General features: G+C 42.3%; 1 protein-coding gene across 2 annotated transcripts in view; it reads right to left on the bottom strand.

Moving 5' to 3' along the window:
• Nucleotides 1–450: 450 nt before the first annotated feature.
• Nucleotides 451–14,429, bottom strand: part of SLC39A9 (solute carrier family 39 member 9) — a 43,935-nt gene continuing 29,956 nt past the window's right edge. Inside the window, exons 4-7 of one of the 2 annotated variants that reach the window (XM_045822582.1) lie at nt 13,370–13,438; nt 11,521–11,606; nt 6,304–6,438; nt 451–4,440 (exon numbers count right to left, since the gene is read on the bottom strand). In XM_045822582.1, coding sequence (XP_045678538.1) covers nt 4,210–4,440; nt 6,304–6,438; nt 11,521–11,606; nt 13,370–13,438 — 521 coding nt within the window. In that variant the 3' untranslated portion in view covers nt 451–4,209. The remainder of the gene's footprint in view (nt 4,441–6,303; nt 6,439–11,520; nt 11,607–13,369; nt 13,439–14,429) is intronic. The other variant, XM_045822583.1, reaches the window with a different exon arrangement.

The raw sequence follows: 14,429 nt of genomic DNA, 5'->3' as shown, positions 1-14,429 counted from the left end.
AGTCCTCAGAGGAAGAAAACATTTATCAAATTTAAAAGTTGCACTTTTACATGAATCTGTTTCCAGAGTCGATTGTCCACAGCCTCTGTGTACTCATATAGCAACTTTGCCCTCTGAAATGAAGGTCTGTGACCTGCCTCTCCTTTCTGGGGATGGTTAGCTACCTTCATAAACAGTATTTACTAACAATAGTAGCGAAGCAAAAAAAGAAAGAAAAAAAGAAAAACCTGCAATGAACAGGTATCTTTTGGGGCAGACAGTGAATGTAATGCTTAATACCTCCCCTCCTTCCCTTCCCTCCTTCTTTAAAGGACACACACACAGTGGGTACATCTTTCCTTTGCCCTTCAAAGCTATTTATTACCTTTCCTGCTGTTCAAATGTGGGTCAAGTCTGGTCATCAAACAGAAAAAACAAACTGCCAAGAGGAAAATTAATGAGCTACTCACATAAAGTATGCACTAAAAATTTAATATCATAAATCAGAAAACAGCAAAAAAACTTTTTTAACCATTCACAATTAAAGTGGAAAGAGACAAAATTATAAGGCAGCCATCCATGGAATGATTCATGTTTACAAAGGATCCAGAAAATGGGACATTTAAAATCACTGTTCAGGCTACTGAACCAGGGGAACTGCAGCGTTATCTCATGAGACTTCCGACTTGCTAGAAGATGCTATCAGTAAAAAGATCAAAGCCAATCTCTTTGTGTTAGGCTGAGCATATCTAGAGAATTCCTAATGGTTGTCTTGTCCTTTCCTACAGGTCACAGATTTCCCTCGGGTCTCCTGAGGTGAACCTAGATGTCCCAGGTTCAAAGGGGCCACACCATTGGTTTTAACTGTATAGCATCTCCAACAGTGCTCCTTGGGTTATGCAAACCGTTCTGTATTGAGCAGAAATTTTCTAATGCAAGGAGAGCTCCCCTGTAGGACACCCACAGGGGGTTCTCGTCTGGCATTGTAGCAGTTTTGGGTGAATCTGGTCATTATTCTTGGTCTCCCAAGGGGCCCCGGGCCCCATGGGCAAGAACATTCTTTGGGGGCTTGTGCTGTTGACATACAGTTCCCGGGTTCAGTAACTAGCTACCATGTGCTTAAGGGGCTGAATACACTCGATGCTGGTGTGTCCTCCTAGTTTTAATCCTTGAAAACGAGAAAAACTAGGCAGGGAGGGACACTTAGTAGTAGGCCGGTAGAAAACACAATTACATTTTCTCCTTTCTACAAAGAACTGACCACTCAAATTGGCCAACTCTTTCTTTTTTTCTAAAGGTGATTTGAAATATAGGAACAGGGCTGACTCAGTTGATTTGATTAGGGAAATGAAAAGGTGATTTAGGGTGGGGTAGGAAGAGAGAACATGTAGCCTCTGTAGATGGTACCATTTCTAACTCTACACTCCCGTGCAGAACCTTTGCCTTACAAAAAGGAATCCGGCAACAGCGTGCACAGGAAAGCCACCAGACCTGGAACATCACTGCACGGGGGAAACAGGGACTGATTAGCAATTTGCTGGAGAACAAATGAGGAGAATGAATCAGTAGTGTTTTTCAACTTAATTTGCCATTAAAGAGGGTATGGGGAATCTAAAGAATGTCTATCCCACCAAGGAAAGGGAGTCAACTCGCAATTAAAATTAACTTTGGTCATGAGGAAGGAAGGAGTATGCTTTTCATCATCAATTGCATCTTTGGTAGCCAATAATTCCATCTGTAATCATGGCAGCCACTTAAGTACCGCAAATGTTTTCAAATGTATGAGAGCATTAAGGCATCCACATCTAAGGAGGCAGTTTTAAACAAGACAAAAACGGAACTGAAACGTGCCAATAAGTGACCATCGATGTGGCCTCTCCTGGGACACCGCCCACCACGAGCAAGTTCTTTCCCCAGGGAAGGGAGGCCTCGGCCGCGCTGCTCGGCCCCTGCTGCCTGAAGATGCATCTGAGCCCTATTAGGTTAGTATGGCTATTCTGTCTGCTGACCAGGAGAGAAAAGGGTAGCTCCTGAGCCAGCAGCTTTAAAATCTGGGAAAGCCCACAGCTTTGGAGAACTGATAAGCCTCGAAAGGTTTGCCTGTTAATGTGAGGTCCAGAGAGGAAGGCAAATTTAGAAGTTAGATGGTTCAATCCTTGCCAGAGTTCAAGGCCTTAACCAGCAAGATATTCTAGCCAAACTTTTAAGCATGATGGCAAGGCACTGCTGAAAGAGGCTTTGGCCAGCAGAACAAATTTCTCATCATTGCACACAACAATATGGTAGAAAGTGCTACTATCCAAACCAGACACTAAAATATGCTATTCATTTAACAAAGTAAAACACCCAGGGAGAATCAAGGCAACCATGTCATTCTGAAGGACCAGGTGAAACCCCATGACTCTCAGAAGTCAGTGTTGTTACCAGGAAAGTCACTCAGACTTGCCACATTGTGTTTTTCGTTGGTTTTAATATTGTATGCAGTGGTCGTCAGCCACTACACAAAACCTATACCCACTTATGCTACTTTGGTCTACTGCCAGCAGAGGGCTTCCAAGTCCTAGTTCCACAGCGGCTGACCCAGTGATAACTCAGAAGGAATAAAGAAATCACAGGCATGCTGGCATATGCGTCATATAAAACATTTTACAAACTCCTAAATCCACTGCCCTGAAGAAAATAGTCTTGGTTCCCTCTTTATGTCATACATTTTGAAATGGTACCAAAAATCAAAATAAATAATACAACATTATACACTTATCTGATAACATAGGTTTACAGGGATATTGGCAAATATGGAAAAATCATCCTAGTCTGTTAAACACTTTAACTGTCTCAACTGTGTAAGTTACCAGGATATCAGTGACTGAGTCATCTCACCTCTGAGGAAGTGCTATTTTAAGGGCTTATCAAAGCCGCATGTGACACAAAGGTAACTTCCTTGAAGGGAGTAAGGAACAGAGACAATCTTATCTTCGTCGTCATAGCTCCAAAAGTGGTTGTCCTGACGGGGATTCAACTCTTATAAATATTAACATCGCCACAGCAGTAAGCAGCAAACTGGAGGGAGGAGGGAGTGGAGGGAAACACGAGGAGAAAGGCATGGAAAAGACCAAGAGACAAAAGACATGCTTTCAGTGAACAGGCAGACACTTGCCAGGTGGGACACATCTTGACTTTCTTCACTGCTGCAGGTGCTTAGGTGACACTGACCTGGCATTTCCCAAGAGACACCATGTATTTTGCCAGAGGGACTGCTGGTCAGCTAAGATAAATACTTAAAAAGAAAAAAAGGACAACATAGGTTTGGTAACCTCACTTTTACAAAGGCTTTTACAAAGATGTCAGTAAGTATCCAAATTCACTTAAAATTAAACACCACTTAATCTCCAAAGATACTTTGGGATCTGACTGTTCTTGAAGGAAAGCCTCGGCCTGAACCTGCTAGCACTTGGCCACTCAAGAGAATGTGCTGGAGGCAGGAGTTCTGCAAAGGAGAACTTGAAAGGGAACGCTACTAAACACTAGTCACCTCTTCAGCAGCCAGTCCGCCTCCGCTGCTCCATTTGGTGGAACGCAGGCCGTCTTCAGGGAGGCACGAGCAGAAGGAGGTTCGAGTCCTCCAGACATCCCTTTTCAGTCGATACCTCTCGAGTATAAAGTCAGCTTTCAAGGTGTCTTGCCATAATTTTCTTGACTCTTGCCCCAAATTCACTGCAGTTATCTTTAGCATCTAAGACAGCAGGCATTATGACCTTCTATCAAGGCATGTGGCACAGATGCTAAAGCACCAGTCTTACACGGCAAGAACCATGTTAAAAATCAATGGATAAAGTGGCAGAGCCGCTAAACTAAGAGATTTAGCTTAATTACAGAACACTGTACTGTCTTAATTACTATTTCATTGTGAGTACGAAAAGTTCTCCACTTTTCCTTAAAACTGAATTCCATCTTCCCTGAGAATAGGGTTAAGAGAAACGTCAAAACTCAAAATGCCCAGGGCCCTTTAAAAGACAACACAATGGAATGTCTGTGCCCACTCGCAATGTGTTGTTTCTACTCTAAAAGCTTTCCGTTAACTCCAGATTTGAATCTCACCTCCCTCCGGATGCTAGGAATACAGGTGGAGATGGGCAAGGTGAGACGAGACTGAGAAAGTGAGTAGCTGTCGTGTGCTGGCTGTCCTCGCTGGATGGCAAATGGCCACGGCTGCGGCTGGAACCTGAACGTTTAATGCTGGTGCCCTACTGACAGGATGAGTGGGATGAGGCAACCCAGGACCAGGGCTGCCACCTCCAGGCGGCTGAGGCCTCTCCCTCCAGTGGGGTCGGGTTTGTGACTGTGCCCCATTCCGCCCACCTCAGGGAGGACGTGTACTGTGGCAACATAAAGAAATGTCCCGGCAGAGAAAAGCATGGCCACTCCAGTGGCATTGACCTCTGAAAGGGCTTCTTTACTGCTCTGTGAATTCAGAAAGAAAAAGAGAAGAAAATTAAGTCAAGTATAATCCAGGGTCAGGAAGAAGTCCAAACCAAAAAACACTCAGTATTCACAACTAGTGCTATCCAGGACATTGGGGACATCTTGAGATCGAAGCAATTGTATGTTATTTATGGGAAGCTTCCAAATAAGCGTTTAAGACTACTGGTGATGTCCACACTGCTTTTTCAGACACTCTTCAAGCCTGGTTGACAAGTTTGGTCTGTATTATTCATAAGATGGAATCAGCATCATTATTCATGCAGATACTAAATTTCATACATTCATGCATTAGGCTATGATATTTAACAAATGCTGCCTATGCACCAGGCTGTAGGCCAGTTGCTTGAGATACAGAAGTAATCAAGATGCGTACCTGCCCTCAGAGCTTACACATGTCTCAGTAAGCTAACTTCAGCTTTTCTACTTAAAAAGTGGACCTAAGAACTAAGATAATTAAAAATTTAAGAAAAGATCATGCCATAAATTCATTCCATGCCTCCAGAATTGTCCTACGTTCCTGTAGAAAGTTCTAAAAACTTATACTGATGAATGACGTGATAAGTAGGGTACTGTTTTTAAAGGAATGATATATTGTTCGTTGACTGAAAAACGATAAGGTGAACAGAAAGGGGCTTCATGGCACCTCATTTGTTAGAGATCCCAATAAACAAACCATTGGTTGACAAGAACTTACCCATCCTTTAACCATCTCATTTCTCAGATGTTCCCTTTAATACAAGTCTTACTATATCAAATATGAACCAAACGACACTCAGAGGAATGAATGACCTTCAGAAAGATTATGGGGAGAAGCAGTTCCCATGCAGCAGCCCTGAGTCAGTTTGGCTCTATAATTTTCTTCCTATTGTCTGCCAGCTGACATTTAAATAAAATTGGGAGGGTTGCCGCTAAGAACTACAGCCCTCGTGGACAGAATTATAAGGCATGGGAAGGTCCACCAGGGTCTGACCTGGCGAATGACTCATGTCACTTCAGGCATGAAGCTACATTCAGTCAAGGGATAAAGAACTGGATACTTATTTATTTATTATTTAAGTATAGTTGGTGTACAAATTATATTAGTTTCAGGTGTATAGCGATCCAATATTTATATACCTTACAACGTGCTCACCTCACCATGCGAACTTATCACACCAGTATTGACTTTATCGTTCCCCCCACTTTTTTTCACCTATCCCCCTCCCTCCTTCCCCTCTGACAACTCTCAGTCTGAGCTCTGTTTCTGAGTCTGAATATTTAATATTCAGAGATACGAGAGGTGGGAGTAGAAGAATTTGAGTCTTAGCTGAATGCAGACATCTTTGCTCATCCCCTACTCTTCTCAAAGCTGCTGCATGCTTATCACTCATGCTTCATGTGTCTACTTAAACATTAAATGTGTATTGTGAGGTATGCACCTATCAAATAAAATTAGCAGGTCTGGTTAGGTTTAAGTTATATTATTTTAAAGATAATATATTTGTGCAAATATTTTTGGAACTGATGGGACAAAAGTTTTTGAATTAAATAAATTAAGGAAATGCTCTAAATTTATGAAGAAGGGGTGGAAATGGGAGGGAGGTGGGGAGGGCTGGGTGGGTGGGGCAGGATGGGAGTAAAAGATAGAAAATTGTACTTGAACAATAATTAAAATAAAATTTAAAAAATAAATAAATAAATTTACGAAGAGGATCAACTTGGAATTAAGACATTTACCTTGTAAAGGTTTTTACTCCTGTTTGAGGGGATAATTAAAAATTCAACACAACAGACCATAAGTTCTGGCAGATCACAAAAGAACTAGGCTTTTGTCTAGATCAAGTAGGAATGAGCCAGACTTACCTTACTTAGTCCTAAAAAAGTCACCATGGACATAACTGGTGCTGCCAGTGCAAAGACCAGTAAGTGCTTTCTGATTCGATTCCGCTCTAGGCCGGCATGCATTAAGAACGAAACCAGACCAAAAGCAGCTGGTGCCTGGAAAAGAAAAATTATCCCTCATTAGTCCAGAAGTGTGAAATGCTTCTACATTAAGAAGTACCTGCCATCTGACTGAATTTTCATACCAAAAGTTACAAGCATAATACCAAGACTGACCCTGCCTTTTAGGAATTGATGTTCTATGATAAGGAAATATCGTATTTGTGGATGTGTTTGTGTGCATATATGTGTATGTCTCCTGGAAAGTAGGAAAAGATAGCCAAAAAAAGTATAAGAAAAAAATTTATAAACAAAAAGTACTACAAAATATAGAACTCTATAGAGAATTTAATAGTTTGTATATGACCATAAAAAATAAAATCCTTTCACTCTGGCCAGGTGGCTCAGTTGGTTGAAGCATTTTCCCATACACCAAAAGATTATAGGTTAGATTCCTGGTCAGGGTACATTCCTAGGATGTCGGTTTGATCCCCAATTGGGGCGTATATAAGAGGCAACCAATTGATGTTTCTCTCTCTCTCTCTCTCAAATCAATAAACAAGACTCTGGTCAAGATGGCAGCATAGGCAGACATGGCTCACCTCTTCGTACAACCACATCAAAATTACAACTAAAACAACCATCACTCAGAACCATCAGAAATCAAGTTGAAGTCTGACAATCATGGAATTAAAGAAACCACATCCATCCAGACTGCTAGGAGGGGCGCAGATGTGGAATGGGCTAGTCCTTACCTACAAATGGTGGATAAAAATTCGGGAGGGATAAGTAGGGAGTGAAGAGTCCCAGACCCACACCAGGCCCCCCAGCCCAGCATTCCAGTGCCAGGAAGATAGGTCTCTACAACTTCTGGCTGCAAAAACCAGTGGGGATTGAGTCGGTGGAAGAAACTGCTGGAGCACCAAGCAGTTCCTCTTAACCCACACATGGACTCACCTACTCAGACTCATTCCCTCTGAGCTCCAGCACTGGGGTAGCAGCTTACAAGGTACCAGTGGCATATAGGGAGACACTGAAGTATCTGGCATCAAGGCAAGTCAAGTCCATTGTCCCTTTTCTAAGCCCTCCCTGCACAGAGCCTGCAGGCTGGTGCCAAATCTGAGACTCCATCAACTTGGCTAACATTGACCCACCTTAGAGATCCCTAGAGACTGTCCCACCCAACTTATGGGCCCACCCAAGCTGCTTTTCCATACAAATGACTGGTCTTGGCTCCTGCTTCACAACTTCCTAAATCCTATCCAATAAGCAACAGCTGGCCTCAGTGAACCCCAGGCCCCACACTAGCACCAGCCAGCCTAGACTCCCAGATGGGCTTTGCCTGGGAATCTCCAAGCCCAGCACAAGTAGCAGCCATCTCAGATTGCCTGACAGCTCAGGCAGGGTGCCCCACGCAAAACACATGTGGGAGCTGACCTTGGTCTGCACCACCCAGGGAACCCGAGGGCCAGCACACCCAAAGGATAGCTACAGACCACGTCCAAGCACCACCACCCTGCCCCTGAACAGCTGATCCTCCATGGAAGGCAGAGATGGTGGTAAGTGGTTACAGCCAACCCTTACAGCTGACTGGCCTGGGTAAATCCCTCCCATTGATCTGCCAACAGTAAACAAGGCTTAACTATAAAAGAAGGGTGTACTCAACCCTTGCAAAGGGTGCACCACAAGTACCCAGCTTGGGTGATAGGGGAGGCTGTGCCACTGGACCCTACAACATACCTGCTACATTAGGCCACATTACCAAGACACGGAGTCAAAGCTGCTCTACCTAACACATAGAAACAAACACAGGGAGGCTGCCAAATTGAGGAGACAAAGAAACATGACCCAAATGAAAGAACAGAAAAAACTCCAGAAAAAGAGCTAAATGAAATAGAGATAAGCAATCTATCAGATGTGAGTTCAAAACACTGGTGATCAGGATGCTCAAGGAACTTAGTGAGAACTTCAACGGCATAAAAAAGACCCAGTCAGAAACAAAGGATACACTAATTGAAATAAAGAACAATTTATAGGGAAACAACAGTAGAGTGGATGAAGCTGAGAATCAAATCAATGATTTGGAACATAAGGAAACAAAAACAAACCACACAGAACAACAAGAAGAAAAAAGAATCCCCCCAAATTAAGACAACGTAAGCACCCTCTGGGACAACTTCAAGAGGTTCAACAGTAACATCACAGGGGTGCCAGAAGGAGAAAAGAAAAAGCAAGAAATTCTAAATCTATCTGAAAAAATAATGAAAGAAAACTTCCCTAATTTGGTGAAGAAAACAGACATACAAGTCCAAGAAGCACAGAGTCCCAAACAAGATGGATGCAAAGAGGCCCCCACCAAGACACATCACAATTAAATGCCAAAGGTGAAAGATAAAGAGAGAATCTTAAAAGCAGCAAGAGAAATGCAGATAATTACTTACAAAGGAGTTCCATAAAACTGCCAGCTGATTTCTCAAAAGAAACTTTGCAGGCTAGAAGGGATTGGCAAGAAATATTCAAAGACATGAAAAGCAGGAACCTATAGCCAAGATTGCTCTACCCAACAAAGCTGTCATTTAGAATTGAAGGGCAGATAAAGAGCTTCCCAGACAAGAAAAAACTAAAGGAGTTCAGCATCACTAAACCATTATTATATGAAATATTAAAGGGACTTATTTAAGAAAAAGATCAAAACTATGAATAAAAAAATGGCAAAAAATACAAATCTATCAACAGTCAAATCTAAGAAACAAACTAAGCAAACAAAAGAACAGAGACAGAATCATGGTTACAGAGAGCATTTTGATGGTTGCCAGATAGGAGGGGGTATGAGGGAATGGGTAAAGAAGTGAGGGGATTAAAAAGTACAAATAGGCAATTACAGAATAGCCATGGGGATGTAAGGTACGGTACAGGAAATGGAGTAGCCAAAGAACTTATATGTATGACCTATGGGCATGAATAATGGTGGGGGGATTGCCAGCGGGAGTGGGTGGTGCTGGGTGAAGGGGGAACAAAGGAGGAAAAATCTAGACAACTGTAATAACATAATCCATACAATATAATCAATAAACAAATCCTTGGGTGAAGATTTAAAAAAAAAACCCTTTCAAGTAAAAGTTTAGGAAAATGATAACATAAAAGCAGCTATGACAGACTTACTCAATTCTCTTAAATGGACAACTATCATGAAAATAACTAAAAAAATTTCCCATTCCAGAGAAACATTAATGATAGGAAGGCCTGACGGGACTTCCGGCAAGATGGAGGAATAGGTGGACGCACCGTACCTCCTCGCACAACCAAGATTAGAACAACAATAAATTACAGTCAGTATAACACACAGAACTGACAGAGGATTTATCTGAATGGAAGTCGGACAGCCAAGAAGTTCAAGTAGACCCATTCATCCAGACTGGTAGGAGACGACAAGCCAAGCGGGCGTGGGGCTGGCGCGGGTCGGCGGCGCGCGGAGGTTGGGGAAAGTTTGGCGCTGAATCAGCGCGACAGCCATCTGGGGCACAAGAACACAGCGGTGATCCCTGAGTACGCAAGCTGCGGCTGCCGGACCCAGTGGGGCAGCGATTGTGGACCAGGGCAGAGCCCGCAGGCCAGGAGCCCGGGGAAGGGTCTGGGCCCAGGTGAACTGAACTGCCGCCATTGATTCCCTCCCGTCCCTGCTCCCGCCCCCACATATAACGTCACAATCTAGCAACTGGGGCGCCCAGCCCCGGTGAACACCTAAGGCTCCGCCCCCCACCGTAACAAGAGCGACCAGACTGAAAAAAGAAAAAAAAATAGGAGAGACAGGGAAAGACATAAGACATGTGTACAACAGAGCAGATCAGTCCCCCAGGACTCATTCTTTTGAGCGACCAAGAAATAGCCAATCTATCAGATGCACAGTTCAAAACGCTGGTGATCAGAAAGCTCACGGAATTGGTTGATTTTGGGTGCAATTTAGATGAAAGGATGCAGGTTACCATAAAAGAGATGCAGGAAGATACGCGGAGGAGAGCCAATAGAGAAAGGAAGGAATCTGAGTCTCAAAACAATACAGTTGACCAGAAGGAAGATAGAATCAACCAAGCAGGAAAGCATGATGAAATAAGAATTCAAAAAATCAAGGAGAGCCTTGGGAGCATTCAGGACACCTTTAAACGTTCCAACATTCGAATTATAGGGGTACCAGAAGGGGAGGAGCAACAAGTGGGAAAGTTATTTGAACAAATAATAAAGGAGAACTTCCCCAATCTGGCAAAGGAAACAGTCTTCCAAGAAATCCAAGAAGCTCAGAGAGCCCCCAAAGAAGTTGGACCCAAGAAGAAACACATCAAGGCACATCATAATTACATTAGCCAAGGTAAAAACGAAGGAGAGAATCCTAGAAGCAGCAAGAGATAAGGGGACAGTAACCTACAAAGGAGTTCCCATCAGACTGTCAGATGATTTCTCCAAAGAGACCTTACAGGCAAGAAGGGGCTGGAAAGAAATATTCCAAGTCATGAAAGACAAGGACCTACATCCCAGATTGCTCTATCCAGCAAAGCTCCCATTTAGAATGGAAGGGAAGATAAAGTGCTTTTCAGATAAGGTCAAATTAAAGGAGTTCATCATCACCAAGCCCTTATTTTATGAAATGCTAAAGGGACTTATCTAAGAAAAGAAGACAAAGAAAAGACATGTATAGTAAAAGGACAGCAAACTCACAATTATTAACAACCACACCTAAAGCAAAACCAAAAGAAACTAAGTAAACAACTAGAACAGGAACAGAACCACAGAAATGGAGGGCACATGGAGGGCTAGCAACAGGGGGGGGGGTGGGAGGCGGGGAGGGGGGGAAGGTATAGAGAATAAGTAGCATAGAATGTAGGTTGAAAATAGATAGGGGGAGGGCAAGAATAGTACGGGAAAGGTGGAAGCTAAAGAACTCATAAGAATGGCACATGGACGTGAACTAAAGGGGGGGGAACGTGGGTGGGAGAGGGGGTACAGGGTGGAGGGGAGGGAAGGGGGGAAATGGGACAAATGTAATAGCATAGTCAATAAAATATATTAAAAAAACATTAATGATAGAAGATAAATTTTAATTATGAATATATTCAACATCAAATCTTACACCAAAATTTTGCTTACCTTATGTAGCATTATTGCCACAAACACAATTAACTGAACACTAGTCTGTGACGTAGAAGCTGCTGCTCCCAATGCAACACCATCAGCTAAATTTGAGAAAAGCAGAACATAAAACACTATAAATAACAACAACTATTACAGTGTAGTGGTTGACTGTGTGGGCTGTAGAGGCAAGCAGAGCTGGGTTTGACTCTGGGAAGGTTACTTAAACTTTGTGAGCTTTTAGCCTTCTCATCTCTAAAATGGATTCAATGAAGTATTTATTGTTGGGTTTTCATGAGGGTTAACTGAGATAACATATGCAAAATGCTTAGCACCTGGCCCAGAATATTTACTATGTCAGCCATTACTGTTGATATTATTGGAAAAAGTATGATGCTCAGACAATCAGGTGATAAGCCCTGGCCAGGTAGCTCAGTTGGTTAGAGTGTCATTCTGATACACCAAGGTTGTGGGTTCAATCTCAAGTTGAGGCACATATGAGAATCTACCAATGAATACATAAGTGAGTGGAAGAACAAACTGATGTTTTTCTTTCTCTCTCCCTTCCTTTCTCTCTCTAAAATCAATTCCTAAAAAATCCACTGATAATCAAATTGTAATAACAGAAATATCAAAGAATTTAAAAGGAAGTAGCTCCGTATCTTGCAGATGCAAAAACAAAATAAACACACAAGACTCTGCATGGTTGACATAGCAGGAAATGTTGGCTGAAGGGATGAAATTTTGGTTAGAAAAGCATGTGATACTAGAAAGGTCCAGATAATAGTGTGCCACCTTTCAGTCTTTGTTTGTCACTGACAGAATCCGACTATGGGACAGGTTTTGAGTTATGATTCCAAGGCATGCCCAGTGAGCAATGCTGAGACTTCCAGACTCTACAGGCCCCCTTTGCCTAAACTGACACTTGGGGCTTTAGTGGGCAGCAGGGCTGTTCAGTACAAAAGTGCTGAGGCTCTTTTCAAGATGAAATTCTTGGATAAAGGTCAGCAAACTTTTCGTAAAGGGCCAGATAGGAAAGTATTATTTTATTTTATTTTATATTTCATTTTATTAAATCCTCACCTGACAATATGTTTCTTTATTTTTTTGAGAGAAAGAGGAAGGGGAGAAGAGAGAGAGAGAGAGAGAAACATCAATATGAGAGAAACATAGATCAGCTGCCCCCCTTATACACCCTGACAGGGGACTGAATCTGCAGCCTAGGTGTGTGCCCTGACTGGGGTCAAACCCGCAACCTTTTGGTGTAAGGGATGATACTTCAACTAAATGAGCCACCTGGCCATGGCCAGATGGGAAATATTTTAGGCTTTGTGGGCTATTTGGTCTTTTGCAACTACTCAACTCTGCCATTATTGTACAAAAGCAGACACAGATAATAATATGTAAACAAGTAGGCATGGCTTCATTCCAATAAAACTGGTTTTTAAAATATTTAATTTATTTATTCTTGGAGAGAGAGGAAGGGAAGGAGAAAGAGGGAGAGAAACATTGATTGGTTGCCTCTTGCACACACCCTGACTGGAGATCAAACCACAGACCTTTCACTTTGCAGGGTGATGCCCAACCAACTGAGCTGCACCAGTCATGATTGTTCCAATAAAAATTTATGTATAGACCCTGAAATTTAAATTTCATGTAATTTTCATTTGCCATGAAATAACCCTTTCTTTCAACCAGTAAAAAATATAAAAACCATTCAGTACACCAGGGCTCGTGCTTGCACTGGAGGACTTTATTAAGCACCCCTTTCCCTGAAGGCCAGCCTAAAAGTGGTTCACATGGATGGTCCCTGTGATGTAAACACTAAGTCACTCACTGTGCAACAGAAAAGAGAAGGGCTCCCTACCTGCAGCATGGACAACCAGACCCAGTGTGGTGGTGATTTTGGAGTTGCTAGACCTTGCTGCTTCTGGATCTGAGGTAAAAATAAGCAAGGCAGCCATTAAGCAATGAGAAACAGAACTGTTAAGACTACTGACCCAGAGGTAGAATCATCCTTTGAAAACTTAAAGTAGATTATTTTTCTCACTATTGTCTTTTTTCTTCTGCTTCAAATCCTTTAAAGTTTCCCCTGTCCTGAAGAGGTGGATGGGAGAAAACTCTTCATTTGACCCAGCAACCTCCCATGTGCTGACTGCTACAAGCAGTAAAAACAAGAACTCTTGCACACTCACAAAAATGACTCCCTTCTAGAATTTGCTTGCTTTAGATCATTCTCCTATGTCTTTAGGTAGCTGTTTTTTAAATTTTGTCCAGAGTTTAGAATTATCTGTAGAGAGGATGGTCTGACAGGAATTTACTTGCCCACACTGAAAGCAGAATGCTGAAGACATTAATTTGGATCATCTAGTCAAGGTACTGTATGATTTCTTTATTTAGTTACTTCTCTTTCTCTTCCAACTAATAAACAAATCAAAATTTACCCCCTAGACTTAACAGTCATTGATGGTTTTTGCCTAAGCCATTTTTTACTATGAAGCTTGCAAAAATGATGATTCTCCAACTCCAGCATTCTTTCTACATTTACCAGTTGGCATTCAAGCATTCTATTGTGAGCAAGTACACTCCCTTTTCCTTCTACTTGCTTTCTCCCTCCCCCCAACCTCCTATCTTAACTACTCCCACTCCTCAGATGGGCTCATTGATTCCCATTTTGTCAATGCTTTACACTTATTATTATTCTTAATCATTTGGTGCTCTGTCATTATTTGGCCAGTGGGAGCCCCTTCAAGCTGGTTCCTATATCCTGTGAAAAATTTCCAGCTTCTTCCTTCTTGCTTTTTTTTTTTTTTGGAACATTAGATGTTCCTAGCTCATTTTGTACCCACTTTGCTCCTGTTCAGAATGAGCCATTTCTCTGAATATGTTCATTGCTAGTGGGGTATCTTTCCTTCTAGGCCCTCCCT

This window comes from Phyllostomus hastatus, unplaced genomic scaffold, assembly GCF_019186645.2.
Source record: "Phyllostomus hastatus isolate PE091 unplaced genomic scaffold, TTU_PhHast_1.1 phas_scaffold_501, whole genome shotgun sequence".
NCBI lineage: Eukaryota > Metazoa > Chordata > Mammalia > Chiroptera > Phyllostomidae > Phyllostomus > Phyllostomus hastatus.
Note: the sequence above shows the minus strand (reverse complement) of the source record. Positions and strands in the feature narration are given on the sequence as shown.